Source organism: Alexandromys fortis, unplaced genomic scaffold (assembly GCF_014885135.2).
Source record: "Alexandromys fortis isolate MF-2015 unplaced genomic scaffold, M_Fortis_MF-2015_v1.1 scaffold_7, whole genome shotgun sequence".
In the NCBI taxonomy this organism is placed as follows: Eukaryota; Metazoa; Chordata; class Mammalia; order Rodentia; family Cricetidae; genus Alexandromys; species Alexandromys fortis.
In genome coordinates, this window is record NW_026067920.1 from 1,127,868 (window position 1) to 1,152,143 (window position 24,276).

Here is a 24,276-nt window from a genome sequence, read left to right on the forward strand (position 1 = left end):
ATATGTACACACATACACTCAGGCAAAATGACTATACACACATTTTAAAAAACAAAAATAGAAGAAGAGGACATGAAGTTAAAAGAGGGGAAGAGATCTGGCGGGGGACTAGAAGGAGAAGTGAGGGACCGAGATCAAAATGCATAGAATTCATGTATGAGATTATCAAAGAAAGAAAAACCCTACTTCCTAGTGATTTAGCTGAAAGCCTGCTCCTGGTCCTCCCCCTCCTTCTCGCCTCTGCATTCAGCTGGGCTGACAGTTACCTCATGTCTCCCTGCGGTCCCTGGGGTCCCATATGACTTCCAAATCTATTCTAACTTTTCCCAAAGCTCAGGGTACTATGTCAATTCAGGTGGTGGCAAGTTTTCATCCGGCCATCTACTGGAGCCTTCTATGGTTCTGTCTTCCCAAGCTCTTCCAACAAGCTTCCTAAACCACAAACTCAGCACCACTGTCTCTTCCTAAAGGCTTTTTAACCTTCTCCTCTCTCTGAACTAGAGGATCAGCAACTCATAAGGATTAAAAATGCTGTCTTATCTAACACACCGTATGATTAATTAAACACAAAGGTTAGCACCTATCATGATCATCCTCCAATTCCCTTCCAGTGTAGACATTACTAGTCCACCACAAACTCTGCCGCGCTGAGATGGCATAGAAATACAGAGTCCCCCTTCATATAGCATTCTTAGAAGTCACTACTAATCAACCACAGACAGCATCTCATGCCACCAAATCTGACCACCCTGTGCTGATGTCAATGCCTGTTACCCCGTGGAAAGGGTTCTGCAGAAAAGAGCACAATACCTCACATACCTTTTGCAGAAGTTCTCGCCTTCTCTTAGTTATTAATTTTTGGTGAAGTCTTTTCTTTTCTTGCTTTAAGTCATTGTCCAGCTTCTGCTTTATAGAAAAAGTTTCTGTCTGAGCACGCTCCAACAGCATTTCCATCTGATCTTCGTCCAAGTACCCAGCCCTACGTGGAGAAGACGGAAAGTCAGGAATGCAGGCTCCCTCCCTCTGCAGGCTGGACTGATGCTGCATGGCTGGGTCCATAGTTCTTATTAGGCCGTTCTGAAGCGGAAAACCTCCGGGAGAAGTTACCACTGAGACATAAGCACCACACAAGCAGAGTGAGGTCAGGGTACGTGGAGAGGGAAAGAGAAAGTTCAGCCCAGAGATCGGACGGGTCAGAAACAGGCAGAGGTTTGGGAAGAAAAAGATGTCTGCAAAACCACTGGGTATGAAGAGCGCTTCCCAAGAATTGGGGGGAGGGGCATCCAGAATCCAGAGTCAAGAGGAGGAAAAGCCAAAGAGAGGCTGTGGAGACTTCTGGGGACATCTGTGTGACATTCAGATGACACTAGCATATGAACCAGGGACGCATGCTGTGGTCTGAATGTTCCCCTCAAAATGCCTGAGTTGTAACCAGTGAGCTAAGTCAGAAAAGGGGGATAATTTGTGAGAAAGGAGGAGGCCAGCAAGAGGGGAAGAGAAGGGACAGGGAAGGTATGTATGTGTTCACGTGTGCGTGTGTATATTTTGTGTGTGTGTATGTTTGGGAACAAAATGTAATGGTATGCATTCATGAAAATTCCATACAAAAGCCATTACTTTATTATACCAATTTAAATTTTAATTTAAAGTGATGGTCAGCACCTCCAAAGCTACAGAGAAACCCTGTCTCAAAAAATAAAAAGAGAGAGAGAGAGAGAAAGAGAGAGAGAGAGAGAGAGAGAGAGAGAGAGAGAGAGATGATCAGTGCTATCACCACAGGAGTGGGCTAACTGTGGGAGACTCATCCCCTCGTCCACTTCTCTCAAGCACTGTTACCACACAGTGCCTTATGCACGATGTGACACAACCAGAGGCCCTCGGCAGATGCAGTCTTAGTCATTCCAGGCTCCAGACACACCATGCATCAAACAAACTGGCATTGTGTCCTGCCTGTGGTATTCTGTGGCAGAAACAAAAGAGAGACAGCTTCAAAATGTGGGTATCACCCAGCTTGTGAGGTTCCAAGCAGGGAAAACTTACAGTACAAAGGAAGACTCCCTACCCCCCTGCTTTGAGCCTCACAGTTTAGCGTGTGTTAGCCACACCATCTCTGCCCTCAGACTGGGATTCACATGCCAGCACCTGGGTCCTGTGCCCTTCTAACTGGAACTGACTTACAACAACCATTTGGACCGGTGGAGGGACTTCCCAGCCTCTGTGACCACGTGAGCCAGTCCCTACACTAGCTCTCCTAAGGTCTGTCCTGGTGTTTCTATTTGTCCTAGAGCCTTGACGAGTGTGTGCTTCTCCTGCTCTCACTGTCCCCAGCTTGTCTGCATCCCTTGGCTGTGTCCCGAGCTCAACACAGACCAGACAATCCTGGTGGAATACGGCAGGACGGAAAGAAAAGGGGTGCTGTGGAGATGAAGTCTGGCTGGGAAACAGTTACATGGCAAAAGTGATTGCTGTGGAAATACCAGGACTTAAACTCAGATCTCGGTGTCAATGTAAAAAGCTGGGCACAGTGGCATGCATGGGCTACTCCAGGCAGGAGAGGGGGTGGAGGGTGATAGTGATGAGGGAGGTAGGGACTGGCAGATCCCAGGAGATTGGGGATCAATCTCTGAGCTTCAGATTCAGTGAAGAAATCCTGTCTTAATTAGTAAGGTGGAAAGCCAGAAAGTAAAACACTGAGTGTCAAGGCCTGGCCTTCACATGTATATACATAAGACAAGCGCACACACAGAGAGAGGGGGGAGGGCCGGGGGGAGAGAGAGAGAGAGAAAGGGAGAGGGAGGAAGAGAGGGAGGGAGGGAGAGGGGAGAGAGAGGGAGGGAAGGATAGATGGAAATGTAAGCCTGTGCCCACTATTCAAAACAAAGTTCAAAACAAGAGGTAAGGCGGCCTTCCTTGGAAACTGCTCAGGGCAGCCATGCAGCTGCCGCTTCCTCCTTTCACTTCAGTGAAAATTAATTAGGAATGCCAAGCAGGCTGCAGTGATGAATCCATTACCATCTTAAGATAGGCAGTGCCTACATAATCTGCATCTTATTGAATCTCTATTAACCACAGCAGGAAGTTGCAAAGTCCCCAGAATATGACCTGAGGTGTAGAACCAATTCACAAAACCATGCATGGTCAGGAGCAGGGCCAAGCTCACAAACATGCCCCTGTTGTTCAGACCTCAATAGCACATTTCACTGTTTACCAGGGGGCTGCCTCACGGCACGGCTGGGTAGAAACTGTGACAAGAGGCAATGCGTGGAGCATCTGAGAGTCCTGTCTGACCCGCTCACCTGACACCCCTTACAGTGGTCCCCAGAGCTGCTGAGAAAAACCACATGAGCCCAAGCCAAGCCTCAATGCCTATTACACTCAGTGGTGAGGGCCAATGCTAACCCTGCCCGAAGCCAAGCCTCCAGGTCTATCACACTCAAAGGCAAGAGTCAATGTTATTCCTGCAGGTGCTGAAGCCTAAAGAGAAGTGGACTGTCCCATCGCAGTCAACGTCAGCCTTCTTCACATGTTTATCCAGAAAATGTGGCTCAGTTGTTGCTCCTCCAAACAGTCCAAGACAGGAACAGGAACATAAAGCCAGGAGTCAGAGCTGGCAGAGGCTGAGTGTAGGTACATGATGCAGGGGGTGCGGTCATCATACAATGGCCTTGACGACAACATGCGCATTTGAAGTGTCTACTATGAGGGAATTTTACCACAAAGGAATCCCCTTGACAAACCAGGCAACAGCATACAGGGATAGCAAAGTGGACAGCCAGACCTGGTCTTGGGAGCATCAGCCTTGCTCTGCTGTTGGACGGGAAGGCTGGAGCACCTTCTCTGTCCCATTTCCCACCCCCACTCCCATGAGGCTACACGCTCTTACCTCTCATGCTTATGGATGAGGCTCGTCAGCTGAGCAGCCGCTGTGCTCAGCAGCCCTTGCACGCGGGTCTCCACGGCCTGCAGGCTCTGGACCAGGTACTCCCTATGGCCAAACCTCTTGCTGAGATGGTATCTCTTGGTGGCCTGGAAGAAGTCCATCAGCTCTTCTACACTCTCCTGTTTGACACAATGAGATGTATGCCTCCTTAGAATGCTGGGAAGTCTTTGAGAACATTTAAAATAATGACCTTTCCTTTTGCAAGACAGTGCAGACTGGCATTGGTGTGAATTCCTTGAACCTCCCTGCTGTACAAAGGCTATGAGGAAGTGGGGTGCAAATATGAGGGCTCAGAGAAGTGCCCTGGTGACCAGATGTACACCACATCCCCCTCAGCAACATGCCTGCACCACCAAACAGAACACATGTGTTACCTATGCCATTGTTCATCCTGTGCCCATGAAGCACAGTCCAGCTGGGGACGTCCCACAGTCTCTCACCTTAGGACACGTATTGATGTTCTGAGGTGAATCAGTCACTTAGCCAGCCCCATGGTGGCTGAGGAGAGGGGACAGACAGGGCAGGTGCAAAGGGCAGCAGTGGGGAGTCACAGTAACAACCGCTGTCTCAAGTCTGCGTCCTCTGGGATATCTCTGGGTAAGACTGCTCTGAGCCTCCCCACTTTAACTGGAGGAGAGAATTATTATTCCCAGTTTACAGATAAGGAAATCAAGTCGACACCACACTCCTGGAAATGGCCGGGCACAGACTAGAAACATCCTGTGGCTGCAAGTACCTAGGCAGCAGTTCTGAAGTCAGCAATCTGGGTCTGGATTCCAGACTCTATGGTGGGAGGAGGAGTTGTCCTCCAAACCTAGCTGTCACCAGCATCCCAGTGACAAGAGCGGTCCGTTCAGAGTAGCTGTACCAGTAGCCATCCCACTTCTCTCTGTAAACACAATGGCTTCATACAAGCTACCCACTGAAACTTGTGGTGCCTGGACAGTCCCCCTTCCACCTAAGCTGTGGCCTGTCCATGTTCCAACATATGAGGATCGGCACTGTCCAGGGAGACACTGCATGGTCAGGAGTGTGAAACAAAGCTGGCCTTCCCCTGGGCCTTCTGGGCTCCAAAGCTCTCAAGCCAGGCTTTATGGTTTCCATAAAGCTGTGAGTCATCAGGAAGTTCACAGCTAGCTCCAACACCTGAACAGAGCAGTGTGAACACAGTACTAACGCTAATGGATGGAGAGGGGGAACTTTTTTTTTTTTACAATGACACATGTTCTTTCCTGATGCTGCTACTAAGCATCAGTGCTGTGCATCATGAGAGTGAAATAAACTCAAGATCTGTGATATCTGTGATGTTCTGGGGTTCAGATATCTGCATGGACAGCCACAGCACGTTAGTGGGGAAAACCGGTTCCACATGGAGAGGTGGTATGTGCTCTCCGGTAGTCTTCTGAGTGTGCTTCCTAATAGGCTTGAAGTGATGACTCCTCCCCTGCTGTCCCACAGACGGCCTCCTGGCTGCTCCTCTGTTGTTCTCCATCATTTCAAAGTGGGCAAATCACCTGCAATACTGACATGCTTAGAAAACTACCTTCACTACCAACTAGGAACTGATTCAGTCTACATGGACAATCTTTACACTTGTGTTTATGGGCCCATCTAGACACAGACCCTATATCCTATATCTCTATCAACTGGTCCATACATGTATCTGTGTGTGCATTATCTACTATTTGTGGTGTTGGTACTACTGTGTATTGTCTGTGTGTGCATGTATGTGACACATTATGTAAAGCCTAAAATGACCTGCCAAGGATCAGCTCATCACTGCATCAGGACCCACAGCTGATAGAGGTAGAGCCAGAATCCAGGCCACGTAAGTGTGAGCCTGTGGCTTGCACTATGAGCCACTTGTGTGCCTGAAACTCACTCCTTTATCAGGAGGACGAAGGAATAGAAAGTTCTCCAGTGCCCAGCACAGAAAAACTCAGCTCTAGGGGGGAAAGTCACCAAGGGTTGAGCAAACACGCTCTATGGGGCAAGCTTGAGTGCAGACATTACCTGTGTTTTAGAATAGTCTTGCAGCAGCATTTTAGCCACCTCAGGCCTCAGTTCCCCTTTGGCCACAGCACTCTGTATCTGGGTATAGACGATGCTGTGTAATTCGTTTCTCTGGAAAACAACCAGCTGCCTGTGTGCTTGGGCAAAATCCTCTGCTTGGTGCAGGGCGAGGGACTTGTGCATGTCCTCCTGCTCCAGGCCATGGAGGGTCCGCAGAAGGCTGCTGCACTCTGCAGCAGACTGTGGAGAGAAGAAGAATCTGTGAGAGACAAACGTATGTGAACATGCACATATGCACACAGATAATACACACAAGCAATGGACACACCAGCACACTGAAAAACAAACAATGCACACACACATTGTATTGCATGCATATGTCATGCACAGGCACAGGGCATGTGCACATGTAACCACATAAGAACCATGTGCAATGTATATAGGAGCATATGTTTATAGGAGATATACACATTTTCACTGTGTACATACACAGTACATCCAAAGGCAGACAAGTGTGTGTGTATACATGGTACTCACACAGCCACACAACTGCACTCATGCATGAACACCTTGCACCCAGGAATATACACATAGTACACACGCATGCACACACATATGCACACACATGCACACACACACACACACAAATAGCCCCAAGCTGGCAGTGTTGAGGCTGCTGAGTCCTGGGAAGGTGCTGTCCCAATCCATCCTTCCCTGTTATCTGAATTTTCTGTCAGAACAGCTGCAAAACAGAAAGTTCACAGTGGGTGGGCATGTGCCAATTTGCAAATCAGATTGCTTGAAAAGTGTCTGCAAGAAATGGAAATCTCCGAAGTGTCAACTTATCGCACAGTGAGACACATAAGATGACTCCCATCATCAATGAGGAGAAAAATGCCAGCAATCAGGCCTGAGCTCAGCTCCTCGGTGAAAAGGAAAAGAGCTGTTGAGCTGCTGAGCCATGGCACTTGGCTGCCTGGGCTGAGATCCAGGGTGGCCACACCCTATAGGACTCCCACCTAGAGGAAGGGGTAGGTGGGATCATAGGACCCCAGTGTGTATGCCAGGTGACAGTTCCATGTGTGAGGGTGTAAACTGGAACACAATGGTGACCACTTCTGAGATTACCACGTGTGTGTGTGTGTGTGTGTGTGTGTGTGTGTGTGTGTGTGTGTGTATGTAAGTGCACATCTCTGTTTGGAGGCCAGAGGTTAGCATCCAGGGTCCTCCTCTTTCATTATCCAACTTACTTATTGAGGCAAGGTCTCTCAATGAACCTGGAGCTCCTTGTTTAGGCAAGTCTGGCTCACCAGTGAGCTCCAGGGAACTTTCTCTGTCCTCCAGAGGTGGGGGTTACAGATGTGTGACCATGCCTGCTTTACATGGGTGCTAGGAATCCAAACTTGGGCCCTACATTTGTATAGAAGGCTCTTTACCCACTGATCCCTTTACCCCACCCCAGTGTCTTGATGTAATTAGGTCCCTCTTTTATTGCCTATGGGTAAGTTGGGATTGAGGGAAGGCTCCATCATGGGTGGATATGACGACATCACATGAGAGCCCTTAAGGGGGGAGTGCTCACTGAAAAGAGAAACAGCCTCTCCTCTCCTGTTGGCCATGAATGAACCCAACCGTAACTGGAGTATCCATAATCAAGGAAAACTTCCAGAAGCTGGGAGTCAGTCCTACACACACTACAGTGAATTCTGTCCACAGCAAGAAGAGCTTGGCCCAGGAGCCTGGGGTCCAAAGGAGACCTCGGTGCAAGCTTCAGGTGTCTTGAGCACAGGACCCAGCTGACTCTACCAGGACTTTACTCATGGGAGCTGGGAGAACCTGCTGTTTTAAGTGCCTGAAGGCAAGTGGCTCAGTAGACAGCCACCAAAATGGACATCTTCTCATCTGCAGGGTCAGAGCCGTGGGCTCAGAAACATCCAGGCCCTTATCCTAAGTTCCCCATAAGCAAACCTTTAAGGTGTGGGCTCTGAAACCACACAGAGAGAAGCCAGAACACCGCAACAGCAGAAAGGCAGGGACAATCGAGCATGTGCATGAAGACAGGGCATGGTTGACCTGCCCACTCCTTCAGAGAAAGGCTAAACCCACCAGAATTCCTGCTATTTTGCTTCTACTGTTTTAAAGTTTTAATACAGAGTTATTTTCTATGTCACGAGTGTTTTGCCTGCATGTATGGATGTGTAGTACATGTGGGCCTGGTCCCCCCACATGCATGCCTAGCACCTAGGAGATCAGAAGAGACTATCATACACCCTGGTTGTGAGCTGCCATGTGGGTGCTGGGGATAGAACCCAGGTCCTCTAGAAGAGCAGTCTGTGCTCTTAACTACTGAGCTATTTCTCTAGGTCCTTGTTTTGTTTAGAGATAGAGGGTCTTACATAGGCTGGGCTGGCTGTGAACTTACCAGATAGCTGAGTAACTCTGAACTCCTGGCTCCCCTGCCTCTATCTCCCAAATGCTAGAATTATAGGCATGAGCCACCACACTTGGAGAAACGCACATTTTTAATATATGCTTTTCTATTTTAGATGCTGCCAGTAAATGTGAACTATCCCTACTGAACTTTTCCAATGAAAGGCTTTTCATATACAGTCAAGGGCTAAGTAGTTAAAAGCAAAGGGAGCACTTTTGCATTGATGGCGGGAATGCAAGCTGGTACAACCACTTTGGATGTCAGTGTGGCGATTTCTCAGAAAATTAGGAAGCAACCTTCCTCAAGATCCAGTAATACCACTTTTGGGTATATATCCAAAGGATGCTCAATCATGCCACAAGGACATGTGCTCAACTATGTTCACAGCAGCTTTGTTTGTCATAGCCAGAACCTGGAAACAGCCTAAATGCCCCCTCGACCAAAGAATGGATAGGGAAAATTTGGTACATTTACACAACGGAGTACTACACAGCGGAAAAAAATCTTGAACTTTGCAGGAAAATGGATAAAGCTAGAAAACATTATTTTGAGTGAGGTAACCCAGACCTCACTCAGTTATCACAATCAAAGACAATTATCACATGTACTCACTCATAGGTGGTTCTTAAACATAAAGCAAAGAAAACCAGCCTACAAACCACAATCCCAGAAAACTTAGACAACAATGAGGACCCTAAGACCCTAAGAGAGACATACGTAGATCTAATCTACATGAGAAATAGAAAAAGACAAAATCTCCTGAGTAAATTGGGAGCACGGGGACCTTGGGGGAGGGTTGGAAGGGGGACGGGAGAGGCAGGGAGGGGAGCAGAGAAAAATGTAGAGCTCATTAAAAATTAATCAGAAAGAAAGAAAGAAAGAAAGAAAGGAAGGAAGGAAGGAAGGAAGGAAGGAAGGAAGGAAGAAAGAAAGAAAGAAAGAAAGAAAGAAAGAAAGAAAGAAAGAAAGAAAGAAAGGCTTTTCACCAAGAGGAGGTGTGGTCAGCAAGCTGCTTCAGCCAATGGCAGGCTGGCTTTGAGCTGCCCCAGGGCTGCTCCTGTATTAGTTCACTATACACCATCCAAAATGTAAAATTACGATTTCCTCAGTTACGCTTCTTGAACTCCACTCACCAAGACTGGCAGACTGGAAAACTGTTTCATAAAAACACGTCTATCAGTGAAGCAATGTCAAGTTCCTACACAGAAAAAAAGTCTCTCTTTCAGAAGCTTAATAAGGAGTTAGGAAGCTTCCCTGGACCCAGGCAGAATACAGGTCCTCAAATAGTTGAAGATGCCTAGAGACAGAAGAGGGAGCTCCCTTGCTATGTTACACCACACACTCATTTTGTGGGTATCTGTAGCACTTCCAGGGTTCTGCTATCACACACTATTCGGGGTGCCATTTATATCAGGTGTGGAGGAGGAAAAGGCAGGTCAGGACTTCAAGTGGCCTTAGGGAGCAGAGCTATGAGACTCTGATTTCCTGGGCCTCGGTTTTCCCACCTTCAGATGTAAATATTTCATGTGATTTATGTCTGAGGTTTCCTTAAAGGTGATATTAAACCATGACCCTCAACTTGACACCATCTAGAATCACAAGGGAAGAGTCTCAGTGAGGAAATGCCAGGACCAGGATGGTCTGTAGGCATGTCTATGGGGACGTGTCCTGATTACATTAGTTAATGCGGAACTATCCATGCTAAGAGTGGGCAGCACCATTCCCTAGGCTTGGATCTTGAACTATGCCAAAGCAGAGAGAGAGAGAGAGAGAGAGAGAGAGAGAGACAGAGACAGAGACAGAGACAGAGAGAGACAGAGAGAGACAGAGACAGAGACAGAGACAGAGACAGAGAGAGCTGAGCACTAGCATGCGGGTGCTCGTTTCTCTCTGCTCCTGACTGGACGTGATATGACAAGCTGCTTCAAGCGTCTGCTGCCTCAATTTCCCAGTCTTGTTGAACTATAAATAACCTGGAATGTGAGCTAAGATAAACCCTTTCCCCTAAGCCACTTTGCCAGAGCACTTTATCATAGCAGCAGAAGAGTTCTGGGGTCTGAATACAAAATGCCCACCCCTCCCCACAACATCCCGCCCCCCAGAGGCTGACTTGGTTCCCATTTGGTGGTGCTGTCTGGAAAGGTCATGGAACTTTTAGGAGGTGGAACCTTGCTGGAGGAAGTTCGTCACTGGGGTGAGGCTTTTAGGGTCTAGAGCCTGGCCCCACTTCCTGCTCTTCCTCTGCGCTTCCTGTGTGTGGATGAAGTGTGGTTGCTCTGCCTCCTCTCTGCCACCCCACCCTCACTCTCAGGTTGCCTTCCCTGCTATGATGGACTGAATCCCTCTGAAACCGTCAGCCAAAACAAACTGTTACTTCAACAGAAAAGCAGCTAACACAGAGGGAAACCACAACAGCACCCATGCAGGGCTGACAGGACCTGATGGAAACCCCTGTTTACCTTCTAATTTATGCTGCGCTTTTAGCCAACTCATAAAAACAGGAAATGTGGGCCGGGCGGTGGTGGCGCATGCCTTTAATCCCAGCACTAGGGAGGCAGAGGCAGGCGGATCTCTGTGAGTTCAAGGCCAGCCTGGACTACAAGAGCTAGTTCCAGGACAGGAACCAAAAGCTACAGAGAAACCATTGTCTCGAAAATCCAAAAAAAAAAAAAAAAAAAAAAAAAAAAAAAAAAAAAAAAAAAAAAAGAAANAAAAAAAAAAAAAAAAAAAAAAAAAAAAAAAAAAAAACAAACAAACCAGGAAATATGACCTATCATGAACTGCCCGTGAAGTGTCAGTGTGAGGATACATTGTATAATGTTGAGGCAGGTCCACACCGCTACCTCCTCCAACATGAATCATCTCTTTGAGGTGAAAGCACACGAATCTTCCTTGGCTTTCAGAGTCAAAACTTGTCAGGGTGGTCTGTAGCCAGTGCAAATGGCCGCCAGACCATCTCCTTCCTGTGCCTTGGTGTCTCAGCACCACCTGGCTATGCAAAGGGTCGCCAGAGTGTCTCCCCTGCTCTAACTGTGCCTCAGAGTCCAGTGCCAACCTCCTTCATTGGTCTGCAGGCCCTACCGTGCATGCACTGACTTACTTCACACTAACTTCTCACACAGCCTTCTGAGGCGAACGGATGAGAAAGCACCGTGTCTACGGTTCAAAAGAAGGAAAGGGGACCCAGAGGAGCCCAGCCTTCTGGAAGGGCAGGGTAAAACTCAAGATCAAGGAAGCCTCCTCCCAGTCTAAGCTCCTAGGGAGTTGGAGCCTCTTCCCTGCAGGGCACATGCTGTGAAAGCCATAGGAATCACTGAAGCACAGAAGGCATTACAGACACCAACAGGGTGGGAATGAGGCCACATAGCAGGGGGAGGAGGCATGCAGAGCAGTCCAATGGCTAGGGGCATCAACATGGTGCCACCTGAGGCCCCCTGGACCAGGGATTATGTTTTGGTTTCTGTCCATCAAAAGTGGGCTCTTCTCACTCCCTGCCTCACTGAGCAGAGCAGGGTGCAGTTTAAAAAGGAGGCTTCTGCTGTGTGCCTAGAATTCCCAGCTCTTAGAAGTTTGCACTTTGTAATACATTGCATTCTTCCCTAGTATTTAAGTTAAAATTTTTAAATGCAGCAATACAAAGTGAAAACAAGCAAGATATGCAATTCCACAGGCTGCAAACATCTTATAAAACACAGACGTGCAGCAGGTGGCTGGTCTGTATGCCGGGGTCTAGTACAGAGGAGCTGAGCCACCACTGTATCTCCAGGTGAGGCATACAGCAGGCATTCAATGAATGCACAAAGTAGCCAATCAGTGATGAGCAAATGGCTCTCTGTTCCACTGTGGGTTTTGCAGAGCTTTTTGTTTTGTTTGTTTTTGGCTTTTCTAATAAAATGGGCAAACGTTTCTGTGGAGAACCAGAAGAAAAACTCATACTTCGCAGGTCATGTGGGATCTTCAGGTGTGGTTGGGATTTTCTGCAATTCACTTGAAGCGCAAAGACTATACTGAATTCATGGGCTACACGAATACAGCCCAGGCTGGACTAGTCTCTAGGGCTCTGTCTGCAAGCTGTTGATTTGTATTTATTTTATTTTATTTTGGATTTCCCCAAGTAACAAAACTAGTATAGAACTCACTCTGTAGTCCAAGCTGCCTTGTACTATTTTTGTAGGGAAAATCAAAAACCAAAAATCAGAACAAATTCTGATGAGGGTATTTTGTGGTTGAGTCACTACATAGCAAGTTAAATATACTCTCCCTAAGAGCGTGTCTTGAGGAAGTGTGGGCTGAACCCCATAGATAGACAGAGCATTAGAAGTTTGTGTGTGTGGGGGGGGTGTCATCAGAGAAGCTTGAATAACATCTACCCCCAAATACATGCACATGTCTAGGTCCTGGCCTCATAATTTAGGAACCTGTAAATCTGAACATCTAAGGGTCTTTGCAGGTTGAACCAAGTTAAGCATCTCATATTTGTATCCAATTCCCCAAATTAAAAGACAAGTGACCTCAAAGAAGACAGAAAGAGGTGACAGAGTTCCAGGAAGAGGCCATGAGAGGATAGAGCAGGGTTAAAGTAAATTAGCTAAAACCCCAGAAACACAAGGAACCACCAGCAAATTGTCAAACCAGGAAGGCCCTCCATAAGGTCCTCAGAGGAATCTGAGATCTGCATATATCCTGAATTGTATTTCTGAACTTCAGAACCACAGAAGAACAAATTTTCATTTTTTTTCCTTTTTAGACATCAGATATGTGGCACCTTGTTCTAGCAGCCATAGGAAGCTAGTATAGCATCTACAGGCCACAAGCCCCACCCCAAACAAGATAGCATTGAGGCAAGCAAGGCAGTCCCGTGGAGCAAGGGAACAAGTGGTATACAGTGAACCCCGCCCGCCTGTCCTTCACTGCAGCCCTGTCTGTGCTGATGACTGAGTGACCCTGAGCCACCAACTGAGATCTTTTATTCTCTTCTGGGGATGTGCTGTGTTTGCCTGGCAGGTGGGGCATGAAGGCAGCTGTCAGGCAGTTTCTCTGCCTGCTGGGCTTCAGAGGACACAGGTATTCAGACCTGTGCAGGTATAGGTTACATGGCCTGGACACCTCTCTTGTTGGGAAGACAATTCAGACTTGCTCAGCTGTGCCTGGGAGATCGCTTCTCTCAGGTTGGCAACTGGCATTTCTCTTCCATTACTTTTCTCATCCACACTGAGGGGTTCTCAGAGGACTTAGGATATAGGGCATCAGATGTAGGCCAGGATAATTTGTGTAACAATGTCTTCCAAATTAACATTCCCTCCTAGAGGGAGGAGAGAGGCTCAAGAAGTAAACAAGAGCAGCTAAACTCAGAAAGTAAAGGAAACTCAGAAGGCTCCTCTCCAAGGCTCTGTAAGCAATAACAATTGTCTGGGAGACCCAGGGACCTGCCTGCAAGTTGAGCAGGGAGCTTAAGGGATGCAGCTTTTGTATGTTGTCATTCATGCTGCTGTGGGCTTTAATGGGGACGCAGCTGCTTCTGAGCCTCCCATGCCCCCATAACAACTTCAGCAAACTCACTGCTTCACTAAGTTAGGCTGGGGTGGTACCAGTTTTTCGGTCTATCATCGGTACATGGCGGGAGTAGACATTTGTTCAGGTCTCCACAGAAAAAGTCACACAACAACTCTAAGTCCAGGCTTGCCTGGCTCCAGACCTGCGCAGTATGGAGCTGTCATTCAGCAAATGGCAGTCCCAAAGGGGCACACATACTCTGACATCACAACCAACCATGAACTAGCCAACCCTCTGCTAATGAAGCCTTTCTACTCTTCCCATGACCACTATAGCACCATGGATAGAACTGTATTATAACATGGCCGACCAGTGTCGTATTTTTTCAAATACGAGCATTTTTCATTATAACATGAGCTTCTTGAATGCAAGAGGTTGGATTCAATTTGGTATCTGTAGTCCCCAGCCTAAAGGAGAAAGACAGTAAGGTACCCATAAATCCTAGCAAAAGTTCATGGGTGGATAGATGCGTGGTACGGGGCTATGTGGATGGATGGGTGAATGGGTGGAAGTATAGATGAACAGACAGGTGGAAGGAAGGGCAAATAGATGGATGGATGTAGATGATAGGCCTGTGTGTGGTTGGGTGTACGGATAGACAGGTGGGTGGTGTATCAATACATAGACACAGTAGTGTGTGGATGGATGAGAGAATGGGTGGATGCATGGTTGCATGAATAGATGGGTGGCTAGAAGAGAGGATGGGCGGATGAATGCATGAATAAATGGGTGAGTAAATGAAAAGCTAAATGGATTGGAGAATGAAAGCATGGATGGCTAGGAGGTTAGGTAGAGGTATGGGTAGATGTATGTATGTATGTGTATATATATATATATATATTATGAATTGATGGGTGAATGAATGGGTAGATGCATGGATAGATCAGATGGATGAATAGATGCATGGATGGATGAATGGAAGGAAGGAAAGAAGGAAGGAAGGAAGGAAGGAAGGAAGGAAGGAAGGAAGGAAAAAAGGTAGGAAGGGTAGTAGGTTATGGATGAATAGGTGGATAGATAGGTGAATAAACTGATAAATGGATTTATAGATGGGTGGGTGGATAGGTGGGTGGATAAGTGAATTGGAAAATTGATATGTTGATGGTTAGATGGATGGGTCAATGGATCAATAGGTAGATGGGCAGATAGGTGAATAAATGGGTAGATATGTGGATAAATATGTAAATTGATAGGATGATGGTTGGATGGATGAATGAATGGGTGTATGGATAAGTGGAAAGATGACTGATAAGTAGACAGATGGGTAGATGGGTGGGGGAATAGGTAACTTTGATATGTGGATGGATGGATGGATGGACGGATGGACGGACAAATGGGTTGGCTGAAGCACTGAAAACTCATGAGAACTTAAGGAGTAATGAGCAATATGCAAGCCTTTAGGGTTGCCTTACCCTCTCATTAACTCGCTTCAACGCCTCTTCTACTTCCTCCATGGCCACCATCTCCCTCTGGTACTGGCTTTCTGTCTTCTTCCTTGTTTCTAGGTCACACTCTGCCGTCAGTGCCAACATCTTCCGCTCATACTCCTCTTGTACTTCCTTCTCCAGCAGCAGAAACTGCTCTTTGAAAGCAGCTGTTACCTTCCTCTCTGTTTGTGGAGAGAGGTGGCCATCACTGGTCAGATTCTTCATCAGAAGGGCAATGATGTCCTTACTAATTTGGTTCCGACAAGCCTCCAGGTCCGCATCTGCCTGATTCAGGGTTGCGATCTCCAACCTTAGGAACAGACGTCAAATGGGCTCTATTACATGAGAGAACCAGGGGCTCCTTAAAACTGACAGACTTTAAGGTATTTGTGGGTGAGGCCTTTTCTCTTTCTTTCACCTCCTTTTCTTCCCATTTTCCTACCTTTCTACTCTTTCATAATTTGAATGCAAAATGTCCCCCACAGGCTCACTTGGTCATCAGTTGGTAGGTACCACTTGGGGAGGTTATGGAACCACAGGAGGTAAGGCTTACTTGGAAGAAGTAGAATGCTAAACTCAGGTCTTAAGCCCCACCATGCTTCCTGCCTGGTCTCTGCTTCCTGATCCCCCCAGATGTGAGCAGGCAGCCTCACACTCTTGCTGCCAGCCTTGAGCTGCTCCTGTGGCCACACCTCCATCATGATGGATGGCCCATTCCCTCAGCCCATGAACCAAAGTCAAGATCTCTTCCTTTAAATTGTGGAAGCCACAGCATGTTTAAGCCTCTTGGATCATCTGCCTAACTGGCTTCCAGAGGTCCAAGCCAGCCATTTGTAGAGACCCTTTCTCTGCCCATGCTTTGCAGTGGTAGATATCGTCTGTCATTTGATGGGGATCTGAAGCATTTGAAAATGGAGAACACACTGTGGTTAGTGTCAGTTTGCTTGAATTTTGTCACTATTCACCAATCCCACTAGTTCTATTCTTTGCCATATGTGTTTGAGCACTGAAAGTAAATCTTAGATATGCCATCTTATCTGGAAACGCCTCAACATGCATCTGTAAGTGTCAAGAAGATAAACAGATACACATACAGACAGAGAAATGGGTATCTGGCCATTCATATGTGTGTGTATGTGTACATGTAAATATACACATATATATCAGAAAAGTTGTAACAAAATGCTCCCTTGAGTTAAAGGCACTTCAATAACGGATATTCCTCTAGAAGAGCAGTCAGGGCTCTTAACCCTGAACCATCACTCCAGCCCCCATCAGTCTCATTTTAAAGGACAGCTCATGTATTGGGTTCCTTCATTGTCTCAGCAAGTACTTAACTGCAAGGAAAACTCTGTTGGATCCAGGAAGAATCACAGAAGATGCCTTAAAGAGGTGTGTGCACGGTTAAATGCTAAATGAGCCAGACAGAACCTCACAACTTCTGAAAGAAAAGCTGTGCTCTACTCTGAGGCAGACAAAACAGACTTCACACCTTTAATGAAACCTGGTGGGGCAGAAGGAAGAATGGCTCCCCCACCATGTCTTTCTTCAGTCCCCGAGTACGTGACTCCAAGTCACAAGGCAAAGGAGCTGAGGCTTCAGATGGAGCCATTGCTCCGCAGCTGATTCTAACATCCAAACATCGATAAAGAGGACTTTCAACTTGGAAGAGAGAGGTGGAGGAGTCAGGGTCAGAGGAAGTGATCTGAGGAAGGAAAGAATGCAAGCAAATATTGACAGGTCCGAAGACCTAGGAAGGGCTGAGTGCTGAGTGAGGCTGCCACTGGAAGCTGCAAAGCTTGACTTATGCCTGGTGAACCCCTCAGACTCTTATCCCCAGGATCCTAAGACAAGACATCGCTACCATGAGCTGCCAAGCCTGTAGTGATCTGTTACGAGTGAATAGCAAGCTCAAAAACACCATGCCGGGCGGCTGCATCTTTCACTCATTCTTTAATTCAGAAAATATGGCACTCTGAACTAGGCATATTGCCCGTTCTTTCTCATGGCTGCCTAGTGAGTTACTTACTAACTAGAGGAGCTCAATAAAGAAGTTGGTTTTTCCCACCTGCATTAAGGGGAATGGCCTTAGTTATTCAAATTTGTATCAAAGAAATAATAATTTCACAGCACAATTTCCTAGCATCTTGTTGGCCTAAATACTCGTACTTCCCCCCCCCCATAGCTCCTCCTTCCCTGGGGAAACTATCTGCTGAGGTGTCAGAGTAGATAGCTTGACAGGCACCCAGCTCAGAGACAACTGGTTGCAGCCCTAGCACTGCCCAGCGCTTTGCATAGACTGTCAGAAGTGGCAGCAAGAAAAACTGTCAATGTCCCAAGGCCACAAGATACAGAAAAAGAGTCTCTCCAAACCAATTAAATTTCCAAGCTATTAACGACATTAACTCACATTGTTAATTGCCCAATGGCTTAAAAAAAAGGATAAGCAGAACAAATTCCTCACTCGTACATAGCATTAGAGGGAATGCTCTGGGGAAGGAACATAATTCCACCCCCTTCCTGCACTTGTAATCATTTACAGCACAATGAAATACACATGTCTGCATTACCCCCAGGACATCATGACATCAAGAAGACAGGCATTTGGGGTGACACGGGATGGGGTTCTGATGCTGGAACTCCTGAACTGCTCCCGAAACTGGTGCTTGCAGGGTAACATCTAAGAAACACCACTGTTTAGAATTCCCAAGAACCAAGTTACAATTAACACTTTTGTAGGCTACTGGTAATAAAAAATGAGATGGTATTCCAAGACTAAAGAAGCAACCCTCAAGGATATGTGACCCAAAGAAGCCAGCAAACAGATCCATCTTCCTGCACCGAGGGCTTTGACAGAGGAGGACCACTTTGCTACTTTACAGAATGTTTGGGAAGAATAAAAAAAATGGAAGTTGCAAAAACAAACATAACATACGGTTAGCACATAAAAATATGTGTATTTATAACTTCAGCACAAAAAATGCTCCCTACACCCCTACTGTGTACAAAACAGTCTGCAGACAGCATAGGGGCAGCAGCGACAGCTCAGAGCTGGCAGTAAGCGGAATGTCACAGAAAGAAGCACAGCTCTGGGTGTCTTCCCTATGCTCCCTGTCTCTGAAGCATCTGCACTCAGCATTTGTAAAAGACCACTCTTCAGCAGCACAGTGGATTTGAAAGTGTGCTAGCCTGGGCACAAGTCCTTAGCACCCACATGACCTCAGGCAACCCAGTAAGCCTCTCTGAATGGCAGCGCCCTGGGCTGAAAATTGAGCGCCCATGAAAATTTCATATGACGCCAGATGCTCGGTGTGACCAGGCTTCTGGCCAGGATAGAACTAAATTACTGGAAGCATACCATGTTTCTAGAGCCTTCTGTGATGTGCCAATCCTACCCAGTTTCTCCTTCCTCATAACAGGTCCCAGCATGCATTGGGACCAAGCCCACTCCCACTGTGACCATGGTTAGGGAACCTGATAAAACACAAAGGACACAAACCCCTCGCCAATCCTCTTTGTGAGAGGTGCCTTTGATGCCAAGCTGAACATGCAGGCGAGCCTTTCAGGAGTTAGGCTGGCACTGAGAAAAGGGAACAGTACCACCTGGTATTGGAAATGCAGCAACAATCAAGCTGCCCGCTTGCTGGGTGAGAAGCCCAGCTAAACCTCCAGTAGGAATTATAAGAGGATAAATGACTTACTAGAGAACAGGAGCCCTTGAGAGACTGACTTCCCTGCAAACTAAGCTCCTGACATTTCCTCTGTGGGAGCTCCTAAACTTAGGAGAGGTCAACACAGAAAGACACAAGGTAACTGACAATTCTAGGAGAAGGAGGGAAGGCAGATAGGCAGGCAGGCAGGCAGACAGACTAGGTACCCAAACCAGTGTCCAACCACTGAGGCTAGAACATAGTTGGTCAATACATTTTTAAGACTGAGCTGGGGGTGGGGGTGGAGAGAAGACTCAGAGGTTAAGAACCACTGCCTGTGAAACTCCTAGGAATCTACAAGAATGACCCCAGCTAAGACTCTTAGCAGTGGTGGAGAGGAAGCCTGAATGGGCCTTCCCCTGTAACCAGATTGGTGACTACCCTAATTGTCATCAGGAAACCTTCATCCAGTAACTGATGGAAGCAGATGCAGAGATCCACAGGCAAGCACTGGACTGAGCTCTGGGAGGGCAGTCCAGTTGAAGAGAGGAAGGTGGGATTGTATAAGGAAGGGGTGGGGATCAAGATCATGACAGGAAAACCCAAAGAGACAGCTGACCTGAGCTAGTGGGATCTCACGAACTCTGGACTGACAGCTAGGGAGAATGCATGGTACTGATGATGTAGGTCCTTTGCATGTGGGTGACAGTTGTGTGGCTTGATCTGTTTTGGGGGCCTCTAGCAGTGGAATTAGGACCTGTCCCTTGAGTTTGAGCTGACTTTTTGGAAACTATTCCCCATACTGGGATGCCTTGTTCAGTCTTGATGCAGGGGGAGGAGCTTGGTCCTGCCTCAATTTGATATGCCATGCTTTGTTGACCCCCATGGAAGGCCTGCCCTTTCTGAACAGAGGAGTGGAGTGGATGGGGGGTGTGTGTGGAGAGGTTGTAAGAGTAGGGAACAGGAAGAGAGGGAGGGGAAACTGTGGTTAGTATGTAAAATAAATAATTTAATTAATTAAAAAAAGTTTTAAAAAAAACCCACTGCCTGATCTTCTAGAGGACTTGTGTTCATTTCCAACACCCACATAGCAGCTCACAACCATCCATAACTCCAGACCCGTGGAATTCAATATCGTCTTCTGGCCTCTGGGGGCACCAGACACTTGCATGCTGCTCAGACACACATGCAGGCAGAACACCCATAATAATCAAATAATTTTTATGACTGAGCTGAAGAAGGAGGGCAAAGGAGGAGGTTGAGGGATGAGGGTGAGGGAGGAAGGAGGACGGTTAGGGATGAGGGTGAAGCACCAAAAAGAGGGATGAATTTCACTCTGAGGCTCAGCTCTCAGAGCCCATGCTTGCTAATCGATATGAAATGCTCTTCAGACAAAATAAGATCAGCAACCAAGAAGAGACAAAGAGAAGGTTCCAGAGCCTGAATATCACTAAAAATGTCGCCACTCTCACAGCAGAATTAGTGAGCTGCCACACCAAGGAGAGTTTCCAGGGATGGGGATGGAGGAGGGCTGGTCTTACACCCTTCACATCTGGAGTCAAACGCAGAAACAGAGGGGAACACACTCCTGCTTAGAGGACTACTTCACTGGGTCAGAAGCACACAGAGTCCTGCCTATGTGCAAATTAAACACCCAGCTGCCGATTACTCGAATCAAATCATCCCACCCAACTCTTCATTCTCATATGCAGTGGGTAACAACTGACTTTTGGCTAGGAAATGCTTTGATAATTGCTTGTGTTCATATCACAATATATGAGGTGGTATTTTTGAGTTCCTGCTGGGAGCTTGCCTCCTAAGACAGGGTGGCAAATTTTAATTGCCATCCTTGGCACTCCAATTAGAGAATTGAGCAAAACTGAAGAAGGGCTTGTGAAGAGCTGTACACAGCCTAATCACCCAAGCCATGTACACAACCCTGGGAGCCAGACATAGACAGAGTCCTGAGCCCCAGCGTGGGTGAGGTCGGTCCTGTGCATCCAAGGCTCCTTGTCTGGCTACTCACAGAGCTACTGAACAAGGAAGAACATCCGCCAAGTAGGGCAGAGTCCCCACTGCCAAGGACAAGTACCATGCGTCAGACCTAGTATAGCTCCTGTCCTAGGAGGAGTTACAACTGAAATGGTCCAACCTTGGACCCACTCTATGTGCCATGAAATGTAGGTTCCTAAACCCTGGGACATAGGCCTGGCACTGCTTGGTTGGCTGTGCTTCTAGGCCCTTCCCTGCTCAGTGCAATTTCCTGTGAGTGTGTGTGTGTGTGTGTGTATGCACGCACATGGGGGGGGGCGTGTAGACTAGAGAGAGTGCATGTATATCAGAGGACAACCTCGAGTATCGTTTCACAGGAGCCTTCTATCCTGCTTTAAGAGACAGGGTCTCTCGCTGGCCTGAAGCTCACTGGTTTGGTTAGGCTGTCTGGCTACTGAGCCTTAGAGATCTGTCTGTCCCCACCTCCCAGGCTCTGGGGTTATAACAGCAGGGAACCCTACTGACTATTAGCTGTGGCCCTGGAAAAGCTTTCTAGCCTCCAATCCTCATGTGAGGGGAAAACAATACTTCCCCACCCCACCTTACTCTACCCCACCTCTCCCCACCCCACCCCACCTAACACCACCTACCTCACCCCTACCTTATCCCACTCTACCTCATCCCACCCTACTTCACCCCACCACACTCCACCAAATCCCTCCCTACCTCACCCCACCCCACCCCACCTCACCTCCTACCTCACCCCACCCCGCCCACCTCACCCCCTACCTCACTACACCCCACCCTACCGCACCCCACCCCCGAGGTCTTTCTGAAGACCTGGGTTGGCCTGCATCTTTTTCAGCCACGGTTTGGCAGGATGTTCTGCTGTGCACATAGCGCTGTGGGTCTTCATCAACAGAACAGAGTTCCACCCAGCAAACCACAGCCAGCACTGCCCTTGTCTCCTTTTCTAACAGATGTTTCTTCCCCGCTTTCTGTACTCAGTAATCAAAGACCCGGCACACACAGCATGATTTCACAAATGCCTTTGATCCTTCTCATCCTATGTCTCCCCTTCTTCCTCCTGCCTGAAGTACTCCCTCTCACCCCACTTGTGGACACTTCTACTCCAGCTCCAAACAGGAGCGATGATGCCGCCTCCTCCAGGGAGCACTTTCAGGGCTACAGAGAATCCTCCTTCTGCATCCTGCCAGCCCAATAACACTCAGTGCCCAGGTGCACTTGCAATCTGACCACCAAGCGACAAATGGATGACCAAGTGAACACAGGGACGCTTTGTACCTGCTGTCCCAACCCACCACCTCCTGAGAGCAGAGGACTCTTACTCTTCTAAGGCTTGAAGCATGCTCCCAGGGTCCTCAGAAGTCAAGATGTCAATCACTTGGTCGTTGAGGGAAAGATCCTGGCTCACACCATTAGCAGAGGTGAAGGGTGAGGGCTCCAGCTTGTTCTCGGGGTGCTGAACCTGTAGAAGGGGAGAGACAGCAGAGTTGGCCTTCTGGGGAACACTGCATGCTGGAAGGGAAGACAGGGCTGGCCTCCTCCCCTCTCAGACCAGCCCCTGTCCTAGTTGAAGCCTACACTGTCTCCCCAAATGGAAAGGATGCTGATTTCAACAGCCTCACACAAGCGTGCTGAGATGATAAACAGAGAAGTGCAAAGACATAACCACAAGTACCCTGCTACTGAGACTGGAGGATAGCTCAGTCAGGACAGTGCTTGCCATGCAAACATGACGACCTGAGTTTGAGCCCTAAAACCCACATTTTTAGAAAGGGTGGCTCAGAGGCAGAGACAGATAGACCCCTGCGGCTCACAGTCGGCCAGCATAGCCTAACTGGTGAGTTCTAGGTTAATCACAAAGCAAGGTGATTGGGGTGGTGGTGGCACACACCTTTAATCCCAGCACTCGGGAGGCAGAGGCAGGTCGATCTCTGTGAGTTCGAGGCCAGCCTGGTCTACAGAGTGAGTTCTAGGACTGTTAGGGCTACACGGGGAAACCACCACCCCACCCCACCCCACCTCCCCAAAAAACAAGGTGGGAGGCACCTGAGAACATATGTTCATGAGCCCCCACCCTAACTAAGGCACCATTGACAGTCAATGGCTTCTTGGGAGACGGAGACAGTTTTCTTTAGGGGTATGACCCTGGTAGGCTGACTCTGCTCCAGGGAATGACCCCACACCGAGGAGTAGAAAAGAAGTACAAACCTGACTCAGCAGTTTTTTTTTTTTTTTAAGTCAGGGATAGACTTGGGAAGAGTTAGGAGGAGGGCTGGAGGACGAATATGATCGAAATGCATTATGTTAAAATTCCCAAAGAATGGAATACATATTTAAAATGACAGAGAAATGATTCTTAAAGTCCTTCATCATCATACTCCCCATGAGAGAGAAAGCGCTAAGAGGCCCCCTCGACCTGGACACAATGTCGCAGGCTGCTCCCTGAGGAGCACACAGGCATGGGGAATGACAGCAACGGGGCGACAGCCTGCAGGAGCGTTGGCTCGGAGGCTGGCTTTGCCTGGTCTCCAGCACCTCAGACAGGCTGGCTCCAGGTGCCTCTGATGGCACTCAAGGACACACCTCTCCTCCTGCCATGCCCTGGAGGCATTATTTCCTGGACTGGAGTGACTTCCAGTCTGGCTCCAGGGTGTACTCCTGAGGAAATGCAGACCAGGAGCTGAAAGAGCTCAGGTCTAAAAGGTCCTGTGTGGAGTCTCTCAAAGGAAGCGGGGGACCCAGAGGGACCCCAATCTACCAGGAAGTACCCACAATGATTCCCGGACAAGTAGCTGCTTGGTTTATACATAAAGAAGAGGAAGAGGGGAAGATGGAAGAAGGGACCGGAAAAGCCCATTAGCGGGAACAAGAAGAGCTCAGCTCCCTAAGGAAAGTCAGTCACTGGGTACATCCAGAGGGTGAGGTGAGGGGTGGGAGGAAATCAGGCACAAGTTATGTCATGGGGGACTCACAAACCAGACCGAGGAGTCTGGCTCCACCTGAATTGGGAATAGCAAGAATACCTAAAGGTGGAGAGTCAAAATATAAGGTTCTTACACCTGGCAATGTTTAAATCATCCATCAGTCAAATGTGAAATCAGCCTAAGTGTTCATCACCCATAAACACGATGGAATATTATTTAGCCATAAAAAGCACCATCCTGTCTGTCTTAGTTACTGTTCTATTGCTGTGAAAAGACATCCCTTAAAGTATTCAATTGGGAGTTTGGGAGGGCAGTTCAT

General features: G+C 47.8%; 1 protein-coding gene across 3 annotated transcripts in view; it reads right to left on the reverse strand.

Moving 5' to 3' along the window:
* Positions 1–24,276, reverse strand: part of Evc2 (EvC ciliary complex subunit 2) — a 79,215-nt gene that overhangs the window by 33,325 nt on the left and 21,614 nt on the right. For all 3 annotated transcript variants that reach the window (XM_050141341.1, XM_050141342.1, XM_050141340.1), the window contains 5 exons: positions 22,356–22,495; positions 15,350–15,674; positions 5,954–6,193; positions 3,884–4,059; positions 820–979 (listed from right to left, as the gene is read on the reverse strand). In XM_050141341.1, coding sequence (XP_049997298.1) covers positions 820–979; positions 3,884–4,059; positions 5,954–6,193; positions 15,350–15,674; positions 22,356–22,495 — 1,041 coding nt within the window. The remainder of the gene's footprint in view (positions 1–819; positions 980–3,883; positions 4,060–5,953; positions 6,194–15,349; positions 15,675–22,355; positions 22,496–24,276) is intronic.